Below are 12,372 nucleotides of genomic sequence, written 5' to 3' on the forward strand. Positions count from 1 at the left end.
ATAAAATTGTGCCCCATTAAATATATAATATACATAATATACATTGGTATTACTGAGGTCACCTTATGTTCTGTATAGATTTTCCATAAACAAAGTGCACCAAAATAGGTAGTTTTTGAATGATGGAACCAATATCCTGTAATTTTTTTTATTTGTTTGATATATTTTATTTATTCATTTTTGTATTTATTTTGAATTATAAAAAGTTAAATGTCGTTGGGAAAGGAGTCTGGAGTCGGTTTTCACATCAGAGTCTTACAGTAAACTAAAGTCAAAAACAGAAAAATCAAGGTCAAGTATGTGAGGATGATGAGAATTTAAAATATAAAACAATCAATCTACTTTAATTCCACAGTGTGCAGTCTCATTGGTGCTGAATATCACTGCTGGTGTGAGGATCAGTATTTTTGGCCGTGTGAAAAGTGCACCATATATGGACCTTGTGATGACGTCAACAATTCTACGTGTGGCTGCATCAACGGTCTTCCAGATGATGAACAATTATGCCAGCCAATCAATGAGCTGTCTTGTATGTATTAAAAGTAACATGAAAAATAATCATAACAGATAGATGGTTTTTCCTCCTTTTTTATCACAAATTGACCAAGTGATAATTTACCTATTCAACGGAAAATGGTATGAGGCCAAAATGAGAATAGAGAAAGAAATAAAAGACTTGCTCTAGATCTTCATCCCCACGTATTACCCTGCATATTTGCAGTAAAAATTACTGTTTAAACTTGTCTAAGTGGAGTGGGTTAAATGAACTGTATTTATTAGTCTTTATTAAAACTCTTATTTTTTCCTTATAGATAACTCTACATGTCCACCTAATCCAGTCCGAGGTAAAACTACAATAATAACAACCTTAAGATGTGCAAAGTTTCAATGATGTTCCGATACTTTTTAATGTGGCCTAAAATGCTCTATGATTATTTATCATATGGATTTTCTTTTCCGTTTTTTTCACAGCTAAATATCTGATTGAGGTCGAGATTGGTACAGCAGATTTCCTACTTGGGTATCAACTTAAATACGATCTGGAGACATCAATTTTCCCCTTCATAAATTTCATGAAAATTAACATGACTACAGGTAACTGACCTAAATTTTTGCCATTTCCTCCACAACATTTTATAAAAATCATTTAAATCATTACTGTACAATCTCTTTGCACGCTGTGGTCTTGGGATAGGCTTTGAATTTTAATTATCTGTTATTAGGATTTAATTATGTGGTCTGTCCGTCCAAAAATGACCCGTGAATGAGCTGTTACTGTAGTAACCACAAAATACCTGAATAAGTCGTCTCATAATTTCTATTCAGGTCAGGTCCATTGTCAGAACTGCAGGTTTAGAAAATGAAACACAATGTTGTTATAGTTATGGTCAATGACAAAAAAGGAATGAATTTCTAAATAAAGGCTAAGCCTACAGAGTAATCTAATGCTAAGACAAGGTCAAAACACAGTAAACACAGAGGTTAAAACTAAGATTGTAAAAAGCCTGGTAAGACTTCACACTTAGGCCATGTATTCTAGGTGGACACTAGGAATTACTAGATTACATCTCAGGGGAGGGAGATCTCTGCTGACAGACAATTACTGTATACTGTACTGTACAACTCTATTTTCACCTGAGCATTTTTTATACATTTATACCATCTTTCTTCCTCAGTGTGTCAGCTAATTGGCATTGAATACCAGTGTACATGTCAAGATCAGTATTTCTGGTCACTTGATAACTGTGCTATGTATGGCACCTGTAATTACGCGAATGAAAATGCATGTACCTGTATCAATGCACTTCCCAGTGATGGACAGATGTGTGTGCCAACAAGTGGTAAGAGAAAAAATCGATAAAAATATATGCCATAATACAAAGACCTAAAATAGAATTTGTTGTATTTACATGCCAAATGTGTTTTTTTACAGAACTGCCAATCTTTTACTATCTGGTTGAATTTAAGATTAATACTGAAAACACATCAGTGATCAATGAAGGCAGAAACTTCCTTGGAGGAGTCAATTTACCATTTTTCTTTGGTCAGGTAGCAGAAATTACAGATGTGGAAATGACAACAGGTAGGAGACAAATTGTTTATAAAATTGTGCCCCATTAAATATATAATATACATAATATACATTGGTATTACTGAGGTCACCTTATGTTCTGTATAGATTTTCCATAAACAAAATGCACCAAAATAGGTAGTTTTTAAGTGATGGAACCAATATCCTGTAATTTTTTTTATTTGTTTGTTATATATTTTATTTATTCATTTTTGTATTTATTTTGAATTATAAAAAAGTTAAATGTCGTCGGGAAAGGAGTCTGGAGTCGGTTTTCACATCAGAGTCTTACAGTAAACTAAAGTCAAAAACAGAAAAATAAAGGACAAGTATGTGAGGATGATGAGAATTTAAAATATAAAACAATCAATCTACTTTAATTCCACAGTGTGCAGTCTCATTGGTGCTGAATATCACTGCTGGTGTGAGGATCAGTATTTTTGGCCGTGTGAAAAGTGCACCATATATGGACCTTGTGATGACGTCAACAATTCTACGTGTGGCTGCATCAACGGTCTTCCAGATGATGAACAATTATGCCAGCCAATCAATGAGCTGTCTTGTATGTATTAAAAGTAACATGAAAAATAATCATAACAGATAGATGGTTTTTCCTCCTTTTTTATCACAAATTGACCAAGTGATAATTTACCTATTCAACGGAAAATGGTATGAGGCCAAAATGAGAATAGAGAAAGAAATAAAAGACTTGCTCTAGATCTTTATCCCCATGTATTAACCTGCATATTTGCAACAGAAAAAATCCTGTTTAAACTTGTCTAAGTGGAGTGGGTTAAATAAACTGTAATCATTAGTCTTTATTACAATTACCCGTTTTTCCTTATAGATAACTCTACATGTCCACCTAATCCAGTCCGAGGTAAAACTACAATAATAACTACGTTAAGATGTGCAGAGTTTCAATCATGTTCCGATACTTTTTAATGTGGCCTAAAATGCTCTGTCATATTTTATTATATGGATTTTCTTTTCACTTTTTCTCACAGCTGAATATCTGATTGAGGTTGAGATTAGCACAGCAGATTTCTCATTTGGGTATCAACTTAAATACGATCTGGAGACATCAATTTTCCCCTTCATAAATTTCATGAAAATTAACATGACTACAGGTAACTGACCTAAATTTTTGCCATTTCCTCTACATAATATTATAAAAATCATTTAAATCATTACTGTACAATCTCTTTGCACGCTGTGGTCTTGGGATAGGCTTTAAATGTTAATTATCTGTTATTAGGATTTAATTATGTGGTCTGTCCGTCCAAAAATGACCCGTGAATGAGCTGTTACTGTAGTAACCACAAAATACCGGAATAAGTCATCTTATAATTTCAATTCCAGTCAGGTCAATTGTCAGAACTCCAGGTTTAGAAAATGAAACACAATGTTGTAATAGTTATGGTCAATGACAAAAAAGGAATGAATGTCCAAATAAAGGCTAAGCCTACAGAGTAATCTAAAGCTTAGACAAGGTCAAAACACAGTAAACACAGAGGTTAAAACTAAGATTGTTAAAAGCCTGGTGAGACTTCACATTGAGGCCATGTAGTCCAGGTGGACACTAGACTAAATTACATCTCACGGGTGGGAGATCTCTGCTGACAGACAATTACTGTATACTGTACTGTACAACTCTATTTTCACCTGAGCATTTTTTATACATTTATACCATCTTTCTTCCTCAGTGTGTCAGCTAATTGGCATTGAATACCAGTGTACATGTCAAGATCAGTATTTCTGGTCACTTGATAACTGTGCTATGTATGGCACCTGTAATTACGCGAATGAAAATGCATGTACCTGTATCAATGCACTTCCCAGTGATGGACAGATGTGTGTGCCAACAAGTGGTAAGAGAAAAAAATCGATAAAAATATATGCCATAATACAAAGACCTAAAATAGAATTTGTTGTATTTACATGCCAAATGTGTTTTTTTACAGAACTGCCAATCTTTTACTATCTGGTTGAATTTAAGATTAATACTGAAAACACATCAGTGATCAATGAAGGCAGAAACTTCCTTGGGGGAGTCAATTTACCATTTTTCTTTGGTCAGGTAGCAGAAATTACAGATGTGGAAATGACAACAGGTAGGAGACAAATTGTTTATAAAATTGTGCCCCATTAAATATATAATATACATAATATACATTGGTATTACTGAGGTCACCTTATGTTCTGTATAGATTTTCCATAAACAAAATGCACCAAAATAGGTAGTTTTTAAGTGATGGAACCAATATCCTGTAATTTTTTTTATTTGTTTGTTATATATTTTATTTATTCATTTTTGTATTTATTTTGAATTATAAAAAAGTTAAATGTCGTCGGGAAAGGAGTCTGGAGTCGGTTTTCACATCAGAGTCTTACAGTAAACAAAAGTCAAAAACAGAAAAATCAAGGACAAGTATGTGAGGATGATGAGAATTTAAAATATAAAACAATCAATCTACTTTAATTCCACAGTGTGCAGTCTCATTGGTGCTGAATATCACTGCTGGTGTGAGGATCAGTATTTTTGGCCGTGTGAAAAGTGCACCATATATGGACCTTGTGATGACGTCAACAATTCTACGTGTGGCTGCATCAACGGTCTTCCAGATGATGAACAATTATGCCAGCCAATCAATGAGCTGTCTTGTATGTATTAAAAGTAACATGAAAAATAATCATAACAGATAGATGGTTTTTCCTCCTTTTCTATCACAAATTGACCAAGTGATAATTTACCTATTCAACGGAAAATGGTATGAGGCCAAAATGAGAATAGAGAAAGAAATAAAAGACTTGCTCTAGATCTTTATCCCCACGTATTAACCTGCATATTTGCAGTAAAAAAAATCCTGTTTAAACTTGTCTAAGTGGAGTGGGTTAAATAAACTGTATTCATTAGTCTTTATTAAAATTACCCTTTTTTCCTTATAGATAACTCTACATGTCCACCTAATCCAGTCCGAGGTAAAACTACAATAATAACTACCTTAAGATGTGCAGAGTTTCACTGGTGTTCCGATACTTTTTAATGTGGCCTAAAATGCTCTATGATTATTTATTATATGGATTTTCTTTTCACTTTTTCTCACAGCTGAATATCTGATTGAGGTTGAGATTAGCACAGCAGATTTCTCATTTGGGTATCAACTTAAATACGATCTGGAGACATCAATTTTCCCCTTCATAAATTTCATGAAAATTAACATGACTACAGGTAACTGACCTACATTTTTGCCATTTCCTCTACATAATATTATAAAAATCATTTAAATTAATACTGTACAATCTCTTTGCACGCAGTGGTCCTGGGATAGGCTTTAAATGTTAATTATCTGGTATTGAAATTCACTTATGTGGTCTGTCTGTCATAAAATTACCCGTGAATGATCTGTATTCATTAGTTACCACAAAAAACCTGAATAAGTCATCTTATAATTTCAATTCCAGTCAGGTCAATTGTCAGAACTCCAGGTTTAGAAAATGAAACACAATGTTGTAATAGTTATGGTCAATGACAAAAAAGGAATGAATGTCCAAATAAAGGCTAAGCCTACAGAGTAATCTAAAGCTTAGACAAGGTCAAAACACAGTAAACACAGAGGTTAAAACTAAGATTGTAAAAAGCCTGGTGAGACTTCACATTGAGGCCATGTAGTCCAGGTGGACACTAGACTAAATTACATCTCACGGGAGGGAGATCTCTGCTGACAGACAATTACTGTATACTGTACTGTACAACTCTATTTTCACCTGAGCATTTTTTATACATTTATACCATCTTTCTTCCTCAGTGTGTCAGCTAATTGGCATTGAATACCAGTGTACATGTCAAGATCAGTATTTCTGGTCACTTGATAACTGTGCTATGTATGGCACCTGTAATTACGCGAATGAAAATGCATGTACCTGTATCAATGCACTTCCCAGTGATGGACAGATTTGTGTGCCAACAAGTGGTAAGAGAAAAAAATCGATAAAAATATATGCCATAATACAAAGACCTAAAATAGAATTTGTTGTATTTACATGCCAAATGTGTTTTTTTACAGAACTGCCAATCTTTTACTATCTGGTTGAATTTAAGATTAATACTGAAAACACATCAGTGATCAATGAAGGCAGAAACTTCCTTGGAGGAGTCAATTTACCATTTTTCTTTGGTCAGGTAGCAGAAATTACAGATGTGGAAATGACAACAGGTAGGAGACAAATTGTTTATAAAATTGTGCCCCATTAAATATATAATATACATAATGTACATTGGTATTACTGAGGTCACCTTATGTTCTGTATAGATTTTCCATAAACAAAATGCACCAAAATAGGTAGTTTTTAAGTGATGGAACCAATATCCTGTAAATTTTTTTATTTGTTTGTTATATATTTTATTTATTCATTTTTGTATTTATTTTGAATTATAAAAAGTTAAATGTCGTTGGGAATGGAGTCTGGAGCCGGTTTTCACATCAGAGTCTTACAGTAAACAAAAGTCAAAAACAGAAAAATCAAGGACAAGTATGTGAGGATGATGAGAATTTAAAATATAAAACAATCAATCTACTTTAATTCCACAGTGTGCAGTCTCATTGGTGCTGAATATCACTGCTGGTGTGAGGATCAGTATTTTTGGCCGTGTGAAAAGTGCACCATATATGGACCTTGTGATGACGTCAACAATTCTACGTGTGGCTGCATCAACGGTCTTCCAGATGATGAACAATTATGCCAGCCAATCAATGAGCTGTCTTGTATGTATTAAAAGTAACATGAAAAATAATCATAACAGATAGATGGTTTTTCCTCCTTTTTATTACAAATTGACCAAGTGATAATTTACCTATTCAACGGAAAATGGTATGAGGCCAAAATGAGAATAGAGAAAGAAATAAAAGACTTGCTCTAGATCTTTATCCCCACGTATTAACCTGCATATTTGCAGTAAAAAATTCCTGTTTAAACTTGTCTAAGTGGAGTGGGTTAAATAAACTGTATTCATTAGTCTTTATTAAAATTACCCTTTTTTCCTTATAGATAACTCTACATGTCCACCTAATCCAGTCCGAGGTAAAACTACAATAATAACTACCTTAAGATGTGCAGAGTTTCACTGGTGTTCCGATACTTTTTAATGTGGCCTAAAATGCTCTATGATTATTTATTATATGGATTTTCTTTTCACTTTTTCTCACAGCTGAATATCTGATTGAGGTTGAGATTAGCACAGCAGATTTCTCATTTGGGTATCAACTTAAATACGATCTGGAGACATCAATTTTCCCCTTCATAAATTTCATGAAAATTAACATGACTACAGGTAACTGACCTAAATTTTTGCCATTTCCTCTACATATTATAAAAATCATTTAAATCATTACTGTACAATCTCTTTGCACGCAGTGGTCCTGGGATAGGCTCTGAATGTTAATTATCTGGTATTGAAATTCACTTATGTGGTCTGTCTGTCATAAAATTACCCGTGAATGATCTGTATTCATTAGTTACCACAAAATACCTGAATAAGTCATCTTATAATTTCAATTCCAGTCAGGTCAATTGTCAGAACTCCAGGTTTAGAAAATGAAACACAATGTTGTAATAGTTATGGTCAATGACAAAAAAGGAATGAATGTCCAAATAAAGGCTAAGCCTACAGAGTAATCTAAAGCTTAGACAAGGTCAAAACACAGTAAACACAGAGGTTAAAACTAAGATTGTAAAAAGCCTGGTGAGACTTCACATTGAGGCCATGTAGTCCAGGTGGACACTAGACTAAATTACATCTCACGGGAGGGAGATCTCTGCTGACAGACAATTACTGTATACTGTACTGTACAACTCTATTTTCACCTGAGCATTTTTTATACATTTACACCATCTTTCTTCCTCAGTGTGTCAGCTAATTGGCATTGAGTACCAGTGTACATGTCGAGATCAGTATTTCTGGTCACTTGATAACTGTGCTATTTATGGCACTTGTAATTACCCATATGAAGGAACATGTACCTGTATTAATGCACTTCCCAGTGATGGACAGATGTGTGTGCCAACAAGTGGTAAGAGAAAAAAAAATCTATAAAAATATTTGCCATAATACAAAGACCTAAAATAGAATTTGTTGTATTTACATGCCAAATGTGTTTTTTTACAGAACTGCCAGTCTTTTACTATCTGGTTGAATTTGAGATTAATACTGCAAACACATCAGTGATCAATGAAGGCAGAAACTTCCTTGGAGGAGTCAATTTACCATTTTTCTTTGGTCAGGTAGCAGAAATTACAGATGTGGAAATGACAACAGGTAGGAGACAAATTGTTTATAAAATTGTGCCCCATTAAATATATAATATACATAATATACATTGGTATTACTGAGGTCACCTTATGTTCTGTATAGATTTTCCATAAACAAAATGCACCAAAATAGGTAGTTTTTAAGTGATGGAACCAATATCCTGTAATTTTTTTTATTTGTTTGTTATATATTTTATTTATTCATTTTTGTATTTATTTTGAATTATAAAAAGTTAAATGTCGTTGGGAATGAAGTCTGGAGCCTGTTTTCACATCAGAGTCTTACAGTAAACAAAAGTCAAAAACAGAAAAATCAAGGACAAGTATGTGAGGATGATGAGAATTTAAAATATAAAACAATCAATCTACTTTAATTCCACAGTGTGCAGTCTCATTGGTGCTGAATATCACTGCTGGTGTGAGGATCAGTATTTTTGGCCGTGTGAAAAGTGCACCATATATGGACCTTGTGATGACGTCAACAATTCTACGTGTGGCTGCATCAACGGTCTTCCAGATGATGAACAATTATGCCAGCCAATCAATGAGCTGTCTTGTATGTATTAAAAGTAACATGAAAAATAATCATAACAGATAGATGGTTTTTCCTCCTTTTCTATCACAAATTGACCAAGTGATAATTTACCTATTCAACGGAAAATGGTATGAGGCCAAAATGAGAATAGAGAAAGAAATAAATAACTTGCTCTAGATCTTTATCCCCACGTATTAACCTGCATATTTGCAGTAAAAAATTCCTGTTTAAACTTGTCTAAGTGGAGTGGGTTAAATAAACTGTATTCATTAGTCTTTATTAAAATTACCCTTTTTTCCTTATAGATAACTCTACATGTCCACCTAATCCAGTCCGAGGTAAAACTACAATAATAACTACCTTAAGATGTGCAGAGTTTCACTGGTGTTCCGATACTTTTTAATGTGGCCTAAAATGCTCTATGATTATTTATTATATGGATTTTCTTTTCACTTTTTCTCACAGCTGAATATCTGATTGAGGTTGAGATTAGCACAGCAGATTTCTCATTTGGGTATCAACTTAAATACGATCTGGAGACATCAATTTTCCCCTTCATAAATTTCATGAAAATTAACATGACTACAGGTAACTGACCTAAATTTTTGCCATTTCCTCTACATAATATTATAAAAATCATTTAAATCATTACTGTCCAATCTCTTTGCACGCAGTGGTCCTGGGATAGGCTTTGAATGTTAATTATCTGGTATTGAAATTCACTTATGTGGTCTGTCTGTCATAAAATTACCCGTGAATGATCTGTATTCATTAGTTACCACAAAATACCTGAATAAGTCATCTTATAATTTCAATTCCAGTCAGGTCAATTGTCAGAACTCCAGGTTTAGAAAATGAAACACAATGTTGTAATGGTTATGGTCAATAACAAAAAAGGAATGAATGTCCAAATAAAGGCTAAGCCTACAGAGTAATCTAAAGCTTAAACAAGGTCAAAACACAGTAAACACAGAGGTTAAAACTAAGATTGTAAAAAGCCTGGTGAGACTTCACATTGAGGCCATGTAGTCCAGGTGGACACTAGACTAAATTACATCTCACGGGAGGGAGATCTCTGCTGACAGACAATTACTGTATACTGTACTGTACAACTCTATTTTCACCTGAGCATTTTTTATACATTTATACCATCTTTCTTCCTCAGTGTGTCAGCTAATTGGCATTGAATACCAGTGTACATGTCAAGATCAGTATTTCTGGTCACTTGATAACTGTGCTATGTATGGCACCTGTAATTACGCGAATGAAAATGCATGTACCTGTATCAATGCACTTCCCAGTGATGGACAGATGTGTGTGCCAACAAGTGGTAAGAGAAAAAAATCGATAAAAATATATGCCATAATACAAAGACCTAAAATAGAATTTGTTGTATTTACATGCCAAATGTGTTTTTTTACAGAACTGCCAATCTTTTACTATCTGGTTGAATTTAGGATTAATACTGAAAACACATCAGTGATCAATGAAGGCAGAAACTTCCTTGGAGGAGTCAATTTACCATTTTTCTTTGGTCAGGTAGCAGAAATTACAGATGTGGAAATGACAACAGGTAGGAGACAAATTGTTTATAAAATTGTGCCCCATTAAATATATAATATACATAATATACATTGGTATTACTGAGGTCACCTTATGTTCTGTATAGATTTTCCATAAACAAAATGCACCAAAATAGGTAGTTTTTAAGTGATGGAACCAATATCCTGTAATTTTTTTTATTTGTTTGTTATATATTTTATTTATTCATTTTTGTATTTATTTTGAATTATAAAAAGTTAAATGTCGTTGGGAAAGGAGTCTGGAGCCTGTTTCCACATCAGAGTCTTATAGTAAATAAAAGTCAAAAACAGAAATATCAAAGACAAGTATGTGAGGATGATGACACTGAAATAGATAAAAACAATTGAATCTGCTTTAATTCCACAGTGTGCAGTCTGTATGGTGCTGAATATTACTGCTGGTGTGAGGATCAGTATTTCTGGCCGTGTGAAAAGTGCACCATATATGGACCTTGTGATGACGTCAACAATTCTACGTGTGGCTGCATCAACGGTCTTCCAGATGATGAACAATTATGCCAGCCAATCAATGAGCTGTCTTGTATGTATTAAAAGTAACATGAAAAATAATCATAACAGATAGATGGTTTTTCCACCTTTTTTATCACAAAATGACCAGGTGATAATTTACCTATTCAATGGAAAATGGTATGAGGCCAAAATGAGAATAGAGAAAGAAATAAATAACTTGCTCTAGATCTTTATCCCCACGTATTAACCTGCATATTTGCAGTAAAAAATTCCTGTTTAAACTTGTCTAAGTGGAGTGGGTTAAATAAACTGTATTCCTAAGTCCTTATTAAAATGACCTTTTTTGTTTATAGATAACTCTGCATGTCCACCCAATCCAGTCCGAGGTAAAACTACAATAATAACTACCTTAAGATGTGCAGAGTTTCACTGGTGTTCCGATACTTTTTAATGTGGCCTAAAATGCTCTATGATTATTTATTATATGGATTTTCTTTTCACTTTTTCTTACAGCTGAATATCTGATTGAGGTTGAGATTAGCACAGCAGATTTCTCATTTGGGTATCAACTTAAATACGATCTGGAGACATCAATTTTCCCCTTCATAAATTTCATGAAAATTAACATGACTACAGGTAACTGACCTAAATTTTTGCCATTTCCTCTACATAATATTATAAAAATCATTTAAATCATTACTGTACAATCTCTTTGCACGTAGTGGTCCTGGGATAGGCTTCGAATGTTAATTATCTGGTATTGAAATTCACTTATGTGGTCTGTCTGTCATAAAATTACCCGTGAATGATCTGTATTCATTAGTTACCACAAAATACCTGAATAAGTCATCTTATAATTTCAATTCCAGTCAGGTCAATTGTCAGAACTCCAGGTTTAGAAAATGAAACACAATGTTGTAATAGTTATGGTCAATGACAAAAAAGGAATGAATGTCCAAATAAAGGCTAAGCCTACAGAGTAATCTAAAGCTTAGACAAGGTCAAAACACAGTAAACACAGAGGTTAAAACTAAGATTGTAAAAAGCCTGGTGAGACTTCACATTGAGGCCATGTAGTCCAGGTGGACACTAGACTAAATTACATCTCACGGGAGGGAGATCTCTGCTGACAGACAATTACTGTATACTGTACTGTACAACTCTATTTTCACCTGAGCATTTTTTATACATTTATACCATCTTTCTTCCTCAGTGTGTCAGCTAATTGGCATTGAATACCAGTGTACATGTCAAGATCAGTATTTCTGGTCACTTGATAACTGTGCTATGTATGGCACCTGTAATTACGCGAATGAAAATGCATGTACCTGTATCAATGCACTTCCCAGTGATGGACAGATGTGTGTGCCAACAAGTGGTAAGAGAAAAAAATCTATAAAAAT

General features: G+C 33.7%; 1 protein-coding gene and 1 long non-coding RNA gene across 2 annotated transcripts; both read left to right on the forward strand.

The window, feature by feature from the left end:
• The first annotated feature begins 1,023 nt into the window (after positions 1-1,023).
• LOC128545507 (uncharacterized) lies at positions 1,024-11,050 on the forward strand. Its single transcript, XM_053515819.1, has 24 exons — positions 1,024-1,095; positions 1,677-1,841; positions 1,934-2,083; positions 2,460-2,633; positions 2,919-2,951; positions 3,079-3,201; positions 3,778-3,942; positions 4,036-4,185; positions 4,562-4,735; positions 5,021-5,053; positions 5,181-5,303; positions 5,881-6,045; positions 6,139-6,288; positions 6,664-6,837; positions 7,121-7,153; positions 7,281-7,403; positions 7,978-8,142; positions 8,238-8,387; positions 8,763-8,936; positions 9,221-9,253; positions 9,381-9,503; positions 10,081-10,245; positions 10,339-10,488; positions 10,866-11,050. Exons 1-24 carry the CDS (start codon positions 1,074-1,076, stop codon positions 11,048-11,050), a joined length of 3,102 nt encoding a protein of 1,033 aa, XP_053371794.1. The 5' UTR covers positions 1,024-1,073.
• A 292-nt stretch (positions 11,051-11,342) lies between these two features.
• On the forward strand, positions 11,343-12,341 carry LOC128545608 (uncharacterized). The gene is made up of 3 exons (XR_008365875.1): positions 11,343-11,355; positions 11,483-11,605; positions 12,183-12,341. It is a non-coding gene; the product is annotated as an uncharacterized LOC128545608 (long non-coding RNA).
• Positions 12,342-12,372: the final 31 nt, after the last annotated feature.

This window comes from Clarias gariepinus, chromosome 17, assembly GCF_024256425.1.
Source record: "Clarias gariepinus isolate MV-2021 ecotype Netherlands chromosome 17, CGAR_prim_01v2, whole genome shotgun sequence".
Lineage (NCBI taxonomy): Eukaryota > Metazoa > Chordata > Actinopteri > Siluriformes > Clariidae > Clarias > Clarias gariepinus.

Excerpts from the sequence above, each read along its gene's own strand:
- LOC128545507 (XM_053515819.1), top strand. The coding sequence starts at position 1,074 with ATGAAAATTAACATGACTACAG. Across the intron at positions 2,634-2,918 it reads GCCAATCAATGAGCTGTCTT|ATAACTCTACATGTCCACCT; the intron begins GTATGTATTAAA and ends TTTTCCTTATAG. Across the intron at positions 3,943-4,035 it reads GATGTGTGTGCCAACAAGTG|AACTGCCAATCTTTTACTAT; the intron begins GTAAGAGAAAAA and ends GTTTTTTTACAG.